We start from the raw sequence: 17,822 nt of genomic DNA on the forward strand, positions 1-17,822 counted from the left end.
TCTCTCTCTCTCTCTCTCTCTCTCTCTCTCTCTCTCACTATAAAAAGAAGAAAAAAAAGATGCAGGCAAAATTGATGTTCAAAAAGAGCGAAATCACACTTAAGGCTTATACAGTCAAGTACTGTGCCATTTTTAAACCCAGCTTTGTTGATTTAAAAGAAAGTATTTAAATTACATATCTTCTACCAGCCAAGTGTAATGGCAATGAAGATATCGATAGCTCAATCAGCCTTTTGAGAATGTAAACAATATTGAATGCAAATGGTATACGATGACAATGCGTATATTCTGTAAAATACGTTTAACTTTTTCAAATTATAATTTTCTCCAGAAAATATTTATGTTTAGGCTTGTTGACCTTTTCAGTTTTTAGAACTACGGATAGAGATCCTACTCTTGTAACAAAGTGAGAACTTGCTCATTCTAACGTCTAATTAGGATTTCTTGTAACAAAGTGAGAACTCGCTCATTCTAATGTCTAATTATGGTAATTATCCATGGTAATTGCTGTAATTAGTTGTTTTGTTTACAGTATCTAAAGGTGTATCACTAGTGATTCACTTGATTAACCTACAGATTTTACCATTACAGTATTAGGTTACAAATGTTTTGTCTAGTGTCATAGTTGTGACTGTAGCCAACTAATCGACACTTCAAGGGTTAGCCTATCATTAAAAATTTCATAGCATTTCAAGGTTGTCACAGAATGCCTCTGACATTATAATTTTCAATAATCTTAAGTTCAATTGTGGTTTTTACTGTTTTCCTCACCAAATGAGCATGGGAACAACGCCTATTAGTGGTGCCTGACCAAGCTACTTATGTTTACAAAAATCATATGAGTCCTTGGGTCGGTTTCTGGATTTTTGTTTGAGCTCAGATGCAACATTTACTCAAAATTTTCCGTTGAAATCTGATTATTTCGAGTTCTAATACGATCAAGGTCCAGGTCTCTACTGTATTTGGTGAAGGTAGTTTGTCAGTATTCTGGCTTTATGTTGTTGTTCATGGTACTGTGCCCAGGGCATGGCCAATGTCTGTGAAATTCTTGCTTAAGGCCCCTACCATGTAGTAGGTGACCTTGGTCTAACACCACACCTCCACTAAATTGAGAGCAGCTGCGCCAGAGGCAGTTTTTTCTGCTATAGCTCTCTTAACAGGTAAGGAAACAACAAGTATTATGTTAATGCTGGCAAGATTTTTCTATTTGCATGCTTTTATCTGTTATAATTGCAATGGTTGTTCATCCATGAATCCCACCTCCTAACAGTGTGGGAATCAGCTATGTAATTACCTGGTAAGCTGCTTAAACAAAAATTATATTTTTAGAATAAAATAATGTTTTGTTTATACACCTACCAAGTAGTTACAGAATGGGATCCCACCCTCCTCCCCTCTCATGGATGAAAAGGCATAAATAAAATTGAGCTTCTTTGCCGAGTTGTTACCTATTCCCCCGATAGTGGGCAGGGTACCGACCTACACCGAAACAAAAGAATCGCTGCCCCAATTTTCAAATTTTAGCTATGTGTACTTAGAAATACTTTAGCTATATAATTACTTGGTAAGTATAAACAAAACATTATTTTATTATAAAAATATTATGTTATTCACCAACTGATGGTGGAAAACTAGGCACAGCAGTATATGTTCATAATAGTATCGCCTATGAACTTGTAAACATACTATCACAATCATATCAGATAACAGCTATCCAATTATATATGCCGGATAAAAATATGATCACAATTTGTAATCTATACAACCAACCAAATTTTATTTCATATTTCAATGATCTACTAGCATTAATTGATAATCTACATGAACCCCTACATATAGTAGGAGATTTTAAATAATAATGAAATATTACCACCTGTAAAATATAATATCTTAAAAGCAGATTGGAACATTTACAATCTTTATACCAGAAATATACCACCATTTCTGCATAACCAAAACCACAATACATGTGAGTTTTTCATGGATTCCATAATAAATGCTGCTGATAAAAGTATACCTAAAACAAGGCCACACCCAAATAGATCCCCTGTCCCATGGTGGACTCCAACCTTATCAAATTGAGGCAAAACCAAACATGTTAAGCCAAAATTGCCCAACCATATACACCTCCTAAACAAGATAGTAGTAATCAACATACACAATAAATTATATTAAACCAATGTATAATAAATATAATGCCAAATTCCAAAAACTTGTTTTATCTGAGAAAATATCATGGAAAAAATTACGTATCAATCTTGTCAACAAATACATCAGTGAAAGATATATGGCAAAAAATAAGGAAAATTAATGGAAGATATATGAAACACCCAAGAAATACAATAAACCAAATTGGGAAGCTATATCATGAGCCATATGAAATCACAAATACGTATGATAGGGAAACACTTAAAAAACATAAGTGCCTACTCCATTCTAAATGAACATTTTCATGATAAAGAACAAGGAAAAAATACTATACTCAATTTTGAAACTGTTGAAGATCTAGAATATAATTATGCATTTAATATGGAAGAATTAAACAATGCTCTAAATTCATGTCATCCATCACCCCCTGGCCATGATAAAATATCATTTGAAATGATACAAAGACTAGCTCCCATTGCTAAATCATATGTATTAAAATTCTATAATACCATCTGGATGAAACATGTTTTTCCAGATAAATGGAAACATGCTATCATTATCCTAATATACAAATCTGGGAAAGATTCAAGTAGTCCATCCAATTATAGACCTATATCTTTGACAAGATGTTTTATGTCTTAAAAAAAATTAATTTCTGATACTAATGTAATCATGATCAATAGCTGGTTGATCAAACCTTGATCCACTAACCTGTCTAGAGAATCATATCAGAAAAGGATTTGATCAGAAAAAATTAAGTGACAATATTTATGACAGAAAAAGCATATGATGTACAACATGGAGATAATATCATGCAAAAACTTCACTCTGAAGGTATAAGAGGCCATTTACCCATTTTTATTAAAAATTTTCTTACAGAAAGAACCTTCCAAATTTGGATAGAAAACTCTTATTCAAAAACTTATAAATTAGAAGAAGGAACTCCCTAAGGAAGTATCTTAAGCTCTACTCTATTAGCTTTAGCAATCAATAACATTACAATAAATTTACCAAAAGGAGTTAAAAACAGCTTGTATGTTGATGACTTTGTCATATATTATACAAATAGCACACTAAGACATCGCCAAAGAATCCACAATACAGCCATCACAAATATTGCCGACGGGGCAACTTCATTAGGATTCCAATTTTCAATAAATAAAACAAATGCAGTTATTTTCTATAAAGATAAAAGATGATTAAAACACCAAACAATTAAACTATATCTTTATAATACCAAAATTAAATTCTGCACGAACGTTAAATACCCAGGAATGGTATTTGACCAACACTTGAACTGGAAAGCACACCTCAAATATATTAAAGCAAAAGGTATAAAAGCCCTTGACATATTGAAGAAAACTATCACATACCAAATGGGGAACTAGACATAACACCATGCTTATGTTATACAAAGCAACAGTACTATGTATCTATAATAGATTATCGTTGCCCAATATATTCATCTGCCTCAGAAGCTACTTTAAAAACACCAGATGTATTACATGAAGGAATACGTTTGTGCATGGGAGAATTTTGATCATCCCCTCTAAACACCCTGTTAGTAGGAGCAGGTATATTACCCCTAAAACATCAACACAACTTGATAACTATGCATAGGGGCCTTTTCCTTCAAGCAGGAACATCTCCCGCTGCTACCTGCTTTCTGAATTATAATCAAAGGTTTGAAAACCATAGTGCTAGATCTTTCCCACAAAGAACTAAATATTTAATGAATTCACATAATACTGTATTACATCAATTTTCCACCCAACAATAGAACTCACACCTCCCTGGACTTTGAAAAGAGTAAAAATATGTACTGCTCTATCATATCTTCTAAAAAGAAATATGACAAGCACAGAGATGTATGTATGTATATATACACACACATATACAGGCAGTCCCCGGGTTACGACGGTGTCGGCTTACGACGTTCCGAGGTTACGACGCTTGTCAACAGACGTTATTTCCAGGGTTACGACGCTTACAACGCTCATCTGGGAGATGAAATATGACACCAAAAATGCAAAATAATCAATATTTTGAAGTTTTTTGTTTTTTTTGATGAAAAAGCCATAAGAATGCAGTTTACATAGTTTTCAATGCACCCAAAGCATTAAAAGTGAGGTTTTTGGTTAGGATTTCGACGATGTTCCGGCTTTACGACGAGTCTCAAGAATGGAACCCCCGTCGTAACCTAGGGACCGCCTGTATATATATATATATATATATATATATATATATATATATATATATATATATATAATACATATATATATATATATATACATATATATATATCCTGTAATGAAAAAACAGAATCCATTTATATTGTGCTTAGACTTGATGTAAAAACCACAGTTTTTTTCTCTCTCTCTCTCTCTCTCTCTCTCTCTCTCTCTCTCTCTCTCTCTCTCTCTCTCTCTCTCCAACAGTATACATATTCTTTAATTAACCCTTACTGGACGGGTAAATATATCTATATGCAGCTCCTCTAGCTGTGTAAACTTTGAGGGCTGCCAATTTACGGAAAAACACATCAATCGAAAGAGAAGATATGCAAATGTACATGGTGAAAGGAAAAAAATTCAAAAAAATCTTCCCTACCTTCCAAGAAGTTGAAAAATATTTACAACGCCTTTTGGGGCTTCCTATACAAGACAATCGTAAGTTTTACAAACTTATTTCTGGGCTCAGCTCGTGTCGCTGCGCGAAATATCCTTTAATCTAGTTTCTAGGGTAAATGTACTAACACATACCAGAGAATAAATAAATAAAGAAAAAGGTCAGTATAACTGACTCGCTCACCCTCCAAGAGGGTGTCGGTATGAACACTATGGCGAGTGAGACCACTACCACGAGCCAAATGCCAATAGAATTCTCCCACTACAAAATCCCCCCAAGAGGAGAGCCGACCCACAGAGTGGGCAGCAACTACTACTACTCCATCCCATGCTGCCGACTGCTGCGCCTCTGGTGGCCATCCTTTTTCGTTAGCGCACACTGTTCACACGTGCCCTTTTTTACTCTGTGTTTTTTGTGCCCTTTTCGTTGGATTTCTTTATCATGGAGCGTGCAGCCATCGCAGCAGCTAAGTTAAGTACTCAGTGTTTATTGCTATTTGGTTTTTCCGGCCCTGAGCCCGTATTTGCCGTTTTTTAGGTATAAATACGTACTCTAGGTCGGAACCATGGCAGCATGGTTCTGCCTCGTGGTGGGTTCGTTCTTGGTCGCCCATACCCAGAACATCCCCTTACTTTAGTACGCTCATATTTTAATCATCCGCTTTGTTTAGGGTACGGTCTACACGGTTTTGTCATGCATGCATGTCTTTTACCTTATGTAGGCTCCTTCCATCCAGACCCTAGCCACGGCTCTTAGTATCGGCCTCGGCTAGCTTTGAGTGGTAGACTTTCCTTCGGGTTAGTCGTACACTCCTGGATTTTTTCTCCTACTATTTTGTTTTCTTTCTTTCATATTATTCATTTGAATTATTTTATATGATATTTATTTAGGTTAGTTAGGCGTCTGGCTTTGCTTAGCCTAGTGCCCGGCCCATAGGGCCTATATGCTACCGCTCTTCAGTTCGGTTGCTTCCCGATAGCATCTCTCTGATCAGCTGGTTATGTTTCTAGGCTTAGTTGTCCATTGTTTTGTTCTTACCGCCCCGTGGTCACTACGTGATCACGGGGCAGCCAGACGCCTGTCCAGTCACCTTCCCCCCCTCCCGCTCTTCTATAGAGTCGGGGGGGTGGGTCGGTCTGCCCATGCTCGCTCCGCATACCCGAGCCTGCCTCCCTCTCTCCCCCCAGGCGGAGGGAGTAGAGGGACGGGACAGACCCTGACTGGACTCGACCTCTCCGACTTCTCGGTCCGGGAGGCCGGATGGTAAGTGGGGGGGACTGGCCTTTCCCCCCTCCGTTGTTACTCACTCCGTCGCTCCTGTTGCTAGCTCGAGTCTGTTTGTCCTCTCGCTCTTTCCCACCTTACTAGGGCTCCTTTACTACCGGAGACCTGGCATCCAGCGGAAAGGTGCTAGTCCACCCAGCAGGGTGGACCGGGGCATACAGTTGGTCCCTTCTAACCACTCCGTCTCACTGAGTTACGACACTCCGCCACGCACTGGACTTAGTCCGGTACGTCCGAGTTTTATAGGTTTAAGATCTTTTATGTTAAACTAGTAAGTTTATCTTAAGCTACCTTAAACCATCCCCCCCCCCCCTCCCTTACCTGCTCACCGGATCTCTCCGGGGTATAGCCTATTCAGGCGATAAGGGAGGGGTTATGCCCAAAATTTTTCCGAGCTCCGGCATGCAACGGAGTTCTTCTGTCCTTTAGCCTGTAAGTGATAGTCTTTAAGATACTCATGTGTTTTCTTTTTACTTACAGACCACCAACTGTGAGCATCCGGGATGCGCCGCCACACTTCAAGACCCATGTGGACACGAAGTTTGCCGGTCCCATGCTCCATGCGCGACTCCGCACGGGGACATCCAGGTCTGGTACCACGAGACGTGTACCTAATTGTTTATGATCTGGTGAGCCACGCTTAGAACGGGGTAAGTATTCCACCTCCGTTAACTGGTCCTCATTTGTTATAGTGCTTAAGTTTTTACATTAATCACCCTAACTTAAGATAAAATTCAGGGGTTTTGTAGCCCCTATAATTTTAAGTTAAGCTTTTTAAATTGGTTGGTTTTAGTTTTAAGTTTAATCTTAAAATCTAATAAACCCTCTCTTCCAGGCTCCGGCTGTGAGGGATACCGCACTGGCAACCCTGCGGGCCTGGGTCGGCGGTTTTGGGAAGATTGCCGCCAAGGGTATGCCCTACATTCTTGAGAAGAAGTTGGCGGTACTAATCTTCCCCGGAGGCAAGGCTACAGGCTACGTCGACCCAGCAGAGGCGGCCCCGACTATCGCTTTCATCCAGCAACAGCTGGCTGCCTCGTTGACAGACCAAGGCCAGGACATCTCCTCGGAAGTCGCGACGCTTGATATTAATGTTGAACCTATGGTAGGTGTAGACGACCTGTTGGTCGAGGTAGGTACGTTGGACACCCAAGGGATGCCCTTGGTTGGGTGCAACTGGTTTCTTCTACCCCTGCAACCTCTCCATCCTTTCCAAGGCTTTACAGGTAATGAACTATATACTTCTCCTGACGCTTCTGTTAGACCCAAGGTCAAGGGTCAAGCAGTGAAAACCTTGACGAAGACGTCGTCGTCTAAGAAGACGGCGTCGGCGCATCATCTTCTCATAAGTCTCCGGCTAGAAATCCCGGAGCAGAGAGATCTAAAGCTTCTGGGTCCGGCTCTAAGTCCTCTAGGAGTAAATCCTCCAGGGAGAGATCTCATACTCCAGCGGAGTCGTCAGTTCCGCTACCTTTGGTTCCAGTTCAGAGCCACCCTTCCACCTCCGCAGCAGCTCCGGCTTTGGACTCCAACGCTGGTCTGTTGCAACAGGTGGGCGATCTGGTTGGGTCTCTGAAAACAGCATGGAACAAATGATCTCCCGGTTGTCTGATAGGATCACCTCTCAGGACAACATTATAGCCGGACTGAGCCAAGCTCCACTAGCCTCTCCTCCACCCTTCAGCACAGGGGGAGCCCAATTACCCCCGTATGACTCTCTACCTCCGTTCTCAATGAACAACCCTTGGAGAGTAGCGTCATACGCCCCCTTCCAAGACGGGCTTATCTCTATCCCGGAATGTGGAACTCGGAGGATTGAAGACTTCGAGTTCTACCCGGAAGACCTTCAACCTCCGTTCATCGGCTACGCCAGGCTCACCGCCTCAGCCATGACTCGGGATGATAAAGTACCAAAAGAGACAGTCCTCTATTCACGAGACCAGGCTCAGAGAGAATGGCTCAGGTGTCTAGAGGACATGGATTGTTCCAACACGAAAATCCAACCTTTCAAGAGTCCGTTTACGATCTTTACGATGGAAGAGAGTACCCCGCTCCCTTTCTTGACAAAGATCGCGACAACCACCATTCCAGCAGCCCAGAAGGGGGATTCCATGCCTCAGCTGAAGGAAGCAGATCCTACGTCTCCTTTACTTCCTTCAGCCGGTGAATTGTGGGAAGATTTGCCCAACACCTTCTCAGCTGGCAAACTCAAACCAGACTGTGCTATGGAGCAGTTTGGTGAGAAGCTTCCTAGGCTTCCAGATAGCCTTATTCAGGCGGAATTCGACGCCAAATCGCGGTTAGCCAGGTCTATTAATTCCATGGCTATGACCGAGGTGGCTACCATTGCCTATGGGTCGGAGCCACTCTTTAAGCTTCTTACCAAATCTTTGACTCAAACGGTGCAGTCGGATATGTTTGAGTTCGCCACTGCTAGGACGAATTGTAGGAAACATGTCCTACAAGAAGCAACAATTCGGCACGAGCCGAACAAGTTGCTTACGTCAAGCATCTGGGGAGCAGACCTCTTCCCAGAAGCGATGGTGAAGGAGGTTCAGTTCACAGGCTACGAGATTGAACCAGAGCCTTAAAGAGCCGGTTGGGGTCTTACGGCCAAGAGGACGACAGGATCAAGCCGGTAAGGGTAAGGCTCAAAGGAAACCCAGACGTTTCCAGCCCTACCAGAAGAAGCAGTCACACTTTTCTCAGCAGGTTCCGGCTGTTCCCTTGGTGCAAACAGCCCAACCTTCCACCTCAAAGGCTCAGTCGCAGCCGATTTATGTTATCTCCCCTCAGCCTCAGCCCTCCACCTCTTACGCCCTCTCTCCAGCCTACAATCAGGTATTCGAGGGTCAAGCTTCCCAGAAGTATGACCGCTCGGGTAGGGGAGGCAGAGGTAAGCGATCCTTTCGTGGGAGAGGATCGGGAGGTCCCTTTAATAGGGGAAAACATTTCAGGAGGCCGAGGAGGCATACCAGAACCAATGAGGATTTTCAGGTAGGAGGGAGGCTGTTCACTTTCGCCAACCGTGGAACTTCAGCAAGTGGGCTCAGAGCATTGTGTCAAAAGGCTGGGTTGGAGCTGGTTAGCGAGCCCACCCCCATCCAGACCTTTCCGCCAACTTCCTTCCAAGGAATTTGACGGAGTATGCGGAGGATCTCCTTCAGAAGGAGCTATAGCGAGAGTCAACAGGTTAAAATTTCAAGGTCGCTTGTTTCAGCGTGCCAAGAAAGGCTCACAAAAAAGAAGGGTAATCTTAGACTTGTCCCGCTTAAACTTAGCCATTCGCTGCGACAAGTTCAAGATGCTCACGATCTCGCAGGTGCGGACCTTACTTCCCCGTGGGGCCGTCACCAACCTCTATCGATCTTACAGACGCTTACTATCATATCCCTATTGCAAGACACCTTCCGTCCGTATCTGGGCTTCAAGATAGGAGACCAGACATTCTCCTTCAAGGTCGTTCCTTTCGGGCTCCAACGTAGCACCCAGGGTGTTCACCGAAGTCTGGCGGAAGTAGTAGTTCAACAACTAAGATCGCAAGGGGTTATGGTAGTAGCGTATCTCGACGATTGGTTGATCTGGGCTTCAACAGTTTGAGGAATGCAACAGAGCAACACTGAAAGTGATTCAGTTCCTGGAATATCTAGGCTTCAAGATAAACAGGACCAAGTCAAGACTCACTCCAGAGTCAAACTTTCAGTGGCTGGGCATTCAATGGAATCTATCCTCCATACTCTGTCGATTCCATCAACCAAGAGGAAAGAAATAGCGAAGTCAGTCAAGCAATTTCTGAGTCACAAACTGGCGTCAAGAAGAACTCAGGAAAGATCCTGGGTTCACTTCCAGTTTGCATCAGTGACAAACATCCTGATGAAAGCCAAACTGAAAGACCTAACCAGAATCTGGCGCTCACGAGCAAATGTCAGGTCCAGGGACAAATTATCCTCCGTCCCTCTGATTCTAACTACGGAATCGACTCCGGCCGTGGGCGAAAGTCAAGAACTTGTCGGTATCAGTGCCCCTTCAGTTTCCTCCACCGGATTACCATCCACACCAGACGCTTCATTAAGCGTGTTGGGGAGGATATTCCCAGTTCAAGAAGGTTCAAGGAACGTGGTCAACCTCAGTTCCGTCAGTTCCATATAAACGTACTGGAAGCAATGGTCAGTGTTCTTGACTCTGAAAAGGTTACGTCCGCCAAAGTACTCCATATAAAGCTAGTCTTGGACAGGCGCAGTGGTAGTTACATTGTATAAACAGAGGAGCTCCAAATCACGTCATCTAAATCATGTCATGGTAGCCATCTTCTCCCTGGCGGACAAAGTTCAGTTTGGCATCTCTCCTCCACCCATATAGCTGGAGTGAGAAACGTCATAGCAGATGCTCTATCCCGATCAGTACCTCTTAGAGTCGAATGGTCACTGGACAACAGTTTGTTCCAATGGATTCTTCAGAGAGTTCCAGGCCTACAAGTGGATCTCTTGCGCATCTCAAGCGAACCACAAACTCCCATGTTATGTGGCCCCCAACCTGGACCCTCTGGCCTATGCCACGGACGCCCTGGCTCTAGACTGGAACAACTGGGAGAAGATTATGTCTTTCCTCCAGTGAATCTTCTCATGAAGGTATTGAACAAACTCAGGACATTCAAGGGTCAAGTGGCTCTAGTAGCCCCAGACTGGCCGAAGAAGCAATTGGTACCCTCTAATTCTGGAACTGTGGTCTTCGCCCTCTTCGGATTCCCAGTCCCAGGCTCTCCCAGTCAGTACAAACGAAGACTGTGTTCGCTTTCCTCAGGGATTCTCAAAACCCTAATCTTTTATTGGATTTCATGAAGTTTGCAGCGAAAAGGGATGCGAATATTGACCCTCAAAATATTCTCTTCTTGGAATCCGAATAAAAGAGATTCAACTTTGAGACAGTATGATGCTGCTGTCAAAAAAGTTAGCAACCTTCCTGAGAGAATCAGATATTAGGATCATGACAATCAATTCAGCTATATCCTTTTTTCAGATCCTTAATTTGAAAAAGGCTTAGCAGCTAGGACGATTACGACAAACAAGTCAGCCTGAAAAAGATTTTTCAATTTGGTTTCAACATAGACTTGACAGATTCCTACTTCTCGTCTATTCCCAAGGCGTGTGCCTAGACTTAGACCTTCTGTAAGGCCTACGTTCAGTATCATGGTTCTTAAACGATGTTCTAAAAGCTGGCTTCAGAAACCAATAATGACACATTTGCTTCGTTTATAATGCTCTTAAGAAAAACTCTATTTTTATTAAGCGTGGAAACCTCAGGAGCTAGAAATTTCAGAACTGTCGGCTTTATAACCAGAGAATCTGGATCATATTCAGTTCCTTCCCACAGGGGAAGTGCTACTTTCTCCGGAACGTAGTTTTATAGCTAAGAATGAAGATCCTTTGATGAGGTGGAACCATGGAAGGTACTACCCCTTCCACAAGATGTATCTCTTTAGCCCAGTTTCAACCTTACGAGCCTTTCTGTCTAGGACCTCCTCATCCTCATCGGGTCCTCTCTTTAAGAGAGAAAAAAGGTGGTACTTTATCTATTAAAGGCATCAGGCAACAAATCCTGTACTTCATTAAACAAGCCAATCCTGACTCTTTTCCAAAACGCACATGATGTCAGGGCAGTAGCCACCTCAATTAACTATTTCCAACATATGAACTTCGATGAGTTGAAAAAGTATACTGGATGGAAATCGCCGACAGTGGGTTCAAACGTCATTACTTAAAGTCCTTGGAAGCTCTGAAATTTTCAGCAGGTAGCAGCAGGTAACATAGTTTCCCCCGACTCTACCTAATCTTTAGTAGGAAGATCCAGGTCCTCCTTTCTACCTGCCTCACCCAACAGTTCGTCTATTTTCCTGCCTTGTTCATCTACGGTTTACCTTGTGTCTTAGCTGCTTTTTATGATGATATGGTGGGTGTCCCTTATTTTTTTGCTAGGGGCACTCACAATTTGATTGTGGATATTGATCTCTTGGATGTCATCCCCTTATTTTTATGCTAGGGGATACATCTTATTGGTAATGGTTACGGGTTTTGTATATTAAGTTATATACATTCCTTTATATATTATTATTGTTAAGTTTGTTTTGTTCAACTTATTATGTTTAATTGCTCTGGATTTCTGATACATATCTTTACAGAGATACCATTTTGGTTCATATATGCCATATTACGCCTGTATATATGTAAATTACCTTAAGTTAAGAAATATTATTAGAATTAAGTTTAATTTAAGCAATATTTCTATTTTTGTATCATTGTGTATATGTATCTTTATTAGCAATTATATTCTTTTATTTTTATTTTATCTTTTATTTGAGGACCTCTTTGTTTTGTTGATTTTTGTTTACAATCTTGTGCTATTTCTCTGGTACGATTTCGCGGCAGCGACACGCAGCTGAGCCCAGAAAAGGGATTTTGACGTAAGGAAAAATCTATTTTCTGGGCGATTGGCTCGTGTCGCCAGCGAAATCCCGCCCTACCCATCCCATCGCCCAAGATTGTCTGCTAACTTCAGGATGGCCACCAGAGGCGCAGCAGTCGGCAGCATGGGATGGAGTAGTAGTAGTTTGCTGCCCACTCTGTGGGTCGGCTCTCCTCTTGGGCGGGGGGATTTTGTAGTGGGAGAATTCTATTGGCATTTGGCTCGTGGTAGTGGTCTCACTCGCCATAGTGTTCATATCGACACCCTCTTGGAGGGTGAGCGAGTCAGTTATACTGACCTTTTTCTTTATTTATTTATTCTCTGGTATGTGTTAGTACATTTACCCTAGAAATAATAGATTAAAGGATATTTCGCTGGCGACACGAGCCAATCGCCCAGAAATAGATTTTTCCTTACGTCAAAATCCCTTAATTGTTGTTTTCTAATAAATAAATTTATTTTATTTTGTAAAATTATAATTACTGCTCATACAATGTCAAAACAGATAAGAAATAAAAACAGTAACAAATTCTTAGCATATTTGTTGAAAAATATTTTCGTAAATTTACCAAGAACGAAGATTTAGTAACTTTTTTATGTTTACATGTTTATTCTAATATTTCTTTGCATTTTTCTTTGTAAAATTACATTTACAACTGACATACTATCATAAAAGACAAGAACAAAAAAAACGGCAACCCCTTGGTATATTTACAAGGAAATTTACAAAATGATGTCGTGAGAGAGACAGAACATTCTCCCTTCAAGTCACAAGCATTACTAAAGTCTTGAGGTGTCCACAGTCGTGATTTTAGCCAGAATAAATTTAAGGGCTGTAAAAGTACAGTGGAACCTCGACATACGAAAATCCCAACTTACGAAAAATTAAAGTTATGAAAGCAAATAGTACGAAGATTTTTTTGCCTCTGCATACGAAAATAATTCAGGTTATGAAAGGATGTTACTTTAAAGTCCCGAGATTCGCCCGGACCACCGAGAACAATTTTAAAACTCGTGCACCTCTAACTCTGTAAACTCGCCACCATCCTCCCACTCTCCCATTGGTTCCTGATGCTAGTCACTGCCGTAAGATCCTGCTCTCCTATTGGTCAGCATCTACCCCATCATGCTCTACGAATAGGCGTCATTCGCCCACTCCATCGCACCATTATCGTATGCACATGGAATTCGTTTGTTGGACAATGCCCCTGCTCACCCTCCTGGCCTCAAGGAAGATATCCTAGTAGAGTATTCTTTCATCAAGGTTCGTTATCTTCTGCCTAACACCACCCCTCTCCTCCAGCCCATGGACCAGCAAGTGATATCGAACTTCAAGAAGCTGTATACAAAACATCTTTTCAAGAGATGTTTCGACGTCATCGATACCACAAACCTCACTTGGGTGAATTTTGGAAGGAGCATTTCGATATCATCATATGCATCCAACTCATTGATCAAGCTTGGCAGGAGGTTTCGAAGCGAACCTTGAATTCTTTGTGGAGGAAACTGTGGCCTGATGCCGTATCTGCCTGATACTTCGAGGGATTCGACGTGGGCGAAGCTGATGCAGATTCAGAAACAGTTGACGATCCTGAAACTTTCACAACCAGATCTTGACGATATCGTTGCTCTCAGCAAGTCCATGGGGCTGGTTGTCGACGAGGACGACATCAATGACCTTCTCAAGGAGCACCAAGAGGAGCTTACGACGGATGACCTGAAGGAGTTGGAGGCCATGCAACATAACGTCATTCAAGAAGAGTTCTCTAGCAGCAGCGAGGAGGAGGAGAACCCTATGACAACGGCAGAAATTAAGGATGCTCTTGCTGCTTTTCATAAGGTGCAATCATTTGTAGAAAAGAGACACCCCGAAAAGGCTTACACAGATCGTATGCTTGCGTAGTTCGATGACGTTTGCCTGAGTCATTTCAGGAACATTGTGAAAAGCAGGCAGAAGCAATCTTCCTTGGATAGTTATTTTTTAGAGGCCTTTAGTAGGAGTAAGCAAACAGGAAGATCCAAGTGATATGAAAAAACAGAAAGTTTAAAGTGGCGAAGAAATTGAAATTTTGTAAAACAACGTAAAGTATAAAAAAGTAAGAAAAAAAAATGTAGAAAAAAAAAAAAAAAAAAAATTTAATTTAAGTTTTTTGTAAAGTTAAGTGTTAATGTTTTCTGCCATTTGTTAATGTGTTTCGTAAAGTTAAGTGTTCATGTTTTCTGCCATTTGTCCTCCTCTGTCGCCACTTTCGGAGATCGCCTCACTCGAAAGGTAAGGTTCCATATTTTACTACGTATGTAAGTGCATGTACTTACACATGTACACTAATAAACTTTATTTACAGGTAATCACAGTTAGGTTAGGTATTGAATGGTCCAAATTGTTGTATTTCATTATTTATTGGTCAATTCAGCTTTTATTATAAAATTTACTGGGGTGTTTTTGTAGGGCTTGGAACGAATTAGGCAATTTACATGTAAAGTGTGGTTCAATATACGAAAAAATCAGGTTACGAAGGCTGCTTCGGAACGGATTAATTTCGTATCCTGAGGCACTACTGTATTGGGAACTTTTTCCCGCCCAATTTTTTACAAATCAATGGCGCATAATATTGTTTATCTATGGGATCAATCCGTCCACCACCCCAAACCTGTTATTACTACTCCTGAGGATCAGTCCATCCATTATGGGTTAAATAAAAGAGCAAAATATCAGTGAAACATTATTTCACTTACAGTATCCATTTATATTGTGCTTAGACTTGGATGTAAGAACCACAGTTCTTTCTTTCTCTTATATTTTAATGAAAAATACAGTAATTAGTATATTTTGATGAAAAATACAGTAGTAATTAGTGAATACACTGTTGCCCCAGGAAAAAAAGCAAATAAGTGTTAATTTTAGAGATACCACTCAAAGAAAAATCTGCAAATTAGTGAAAGTTCTCTGTGGAAAAGTGAATAATGTGTTCCACAAAAATCCACGACATAGTGGACCGCAGAAATGTGAAACACATAAAACCCGGGGGTACTATAGTCTGTGTGACTTATGGAGAAGGACACTGAGTGTAACACCCATCCTAGGCCAAAAGTTCACATACTTATACAAACAGATTTTGTAGTAAAATATCAAGTTTCATTACCATTGCCTTTACATACTTTAAATAGAGCTATGAAAATCTGTTTGACTTGACTTATGGAAATGGATACTGTGACTGTAATACCTAGCCTAGGCCAGTAGTTCAAATATACACATTTTGTATCTTAATGGTAGTAATATATGATAACAACTGATGTGTTGAATTCAAATATAGTATTATTGGTAATAAAACCATGGTAGGCTGTTTTGTAAACACAGGCTACCTATCTATCAAATTGTATGCCATTTATGAGTGAGGTATTGCATTTTTTCAAAGTGTATTTGAGTATTATGCAGTATTGACTAGATTAGGTGATGAAGGGTTCAGTTTCTCTTTATCATGCCTAGAATTTTTTACTTGTCGTTATCTGGATCTGATGGGCCCTTGGCTTGATTAATCAAAATAATGAAGAGATTATTGTACCTTTATTTCTGATTGATTCTGATATTTTTTCTTATATCACAGGATAAGTATGCCACTGCACTGAGGCATGAAGAACAGATTAGTGTTGTCACACCTGACTGGGTAACAGACTGCATTGCAGAAAGTACTAAGCTTGATGAACTGGAATATCATCCACGACTTTTAAAGCAACCAAGACCTCAAGGAATGCAGCAGCAACCAATAGTAGTGTCAAAAGAAAAAAAGAGAAAACCAGTGTATCTTCAGCAAAAGACAGAAGAAACAAAGAAGAAGGAAGAAAAAAAAAAGGAACCAGAGAAGTCATTGTTTGACAGTTTGCACTTTAGTGATGATGAAGATGAGGATGAAGATGAGGATGATGGATCAGATAAAGGGATGTCCCTGTTGGATCAACTCAAAACTCCACAGTCTTGGAAGCAGCTAAGTACTAAGCCCACAACCCCATGCATACCAGCTCCAGCTATCAGTAGTGCCTCCCAAGTCATAGAAAAGTCCTCACCACCCCCGTCCATTCAACTTGCACCATCATCTGGTCAACCTCCCCAGTCATCAAATCCGATTGCCCTCCAAAGTACAGCTGCATCCAAAAGTTTTCTTGAAGATGCTCTTCAGGAATCAGATCAGGAGCAGCCATCAGAGTCTGTTATGCAGACTGTAAACCAAGAAACACCACCACCGGTAACAACCCTTCCTCCAGTATCAACTCCCATGGCAACATTGTCTACAGTTGAACCTGATTTGGCAACCCAGATTTTGCCATCTTTAGATGGGCAACCCATATTACAAGATTCCCCAACATCTTCAAATGACAACCAACCTCCAGCAGTCAGTTCACCCCCGGTTCCTGTTGTTCCCACAGGTGCAAGTGCTGGAATGCCTCTACAGCGTAAGTTGAAGGCATTTGATTATCATATAATTTTAAATTATTTGTTAGATAGTTAATTTGTTGCAATTTGTTTTTGTTACAGATTTTCACTGTATGGGATTAGATGTGAAATTTTATTTATCCAGTGTGTTTTATCTTATTCACCTTTTTTCCTGACTTTCTATCTTATATATTACTTTTTCTTTTTAAATTTCTATGCTCTTTTAATGGATTGTATTTATGTGGTCCTATGTTTACCACCTCTGTTCTTCACCCCTTATCATTGTGTGTTGAACTTATCTCAGTCTTTAAGAAATCAGTTTGTTTTTCCATATAGTACATAACATCTTACTGATACTTCAACACTAATAGTATGATGTTCTTAATGTACTCTTAATAATTTCTGTTGTAGTCACACTTCAAATCTCCTCCATTACTTTATAAGGGTCCATGTTTCTACCAGTGGCGTATCTAGAAATCTTTCATGGTGGGGGGCACTCAGGATTTCAATATATGTATATTAGGGATGCACCGATACCGGTACCAACTTTTAAAGCCGATACCGATATCAATACCTGTCCCTCTGTAACACTGTTATTTAGGGGAATATATATTGTTACTAAAATCATTCTTGTTGGTTATTTTATATTAAAGGTTCAAAAGTTGAAAGGTCATATAATAGGGTTACATAAACAATTTCAAAGGCATAAGTTGTATTGAAAAACAACATCAACTGCAGCTATTAAGCATTTAATCCCTTAATTACCTGGAGACAGTTTGGATTATATTATGGCTACCATTAGAAAACTTTTAACAATTTAGGTATTTAGTGCTTACTTGAATTCAAGTTAATGGGGTGACGAGCAATCTGAAAT

General features: G+C 40.8%; 1 protein-coding gene across 1 annotated transcript in view; it reads left to right on the forward strand.

Annotated features, from left to right (window-relative positions):
* The window catches only part of LOC135224520 (PAX-interacting protein 1-like), a 363,885-nt gene that overhangs the window by 71,438 nt on the left and 274,625 nt on the right, over positions 1-17,822 (forward strand). The window contains exon 4 of the mRNA XM_064263576.1: positions 16,125-16,968. Coding sequence (XP_064119646.1) covers positions 16,125-16,968 — 844 coding nt within the window. The remainder of the gene's footprint in view (positions 1-16,124; positions 16,969-17,822) is intronic.

Source organism: Macrobrachium nipponense, chromosome 12 (genome assembly GCF_015104395.2).
Source record: "Macrobrachium nipponense isolate FS-2020 chromosome 12, ASM1510439v2, whole genome shotgun sequence".
NCBI lineage: Eukaryota > Metazoa > Arthropoda > Malacostraca > Decapoda > Palaemonidae > Macrobrachium > Macrobrachium nipponense.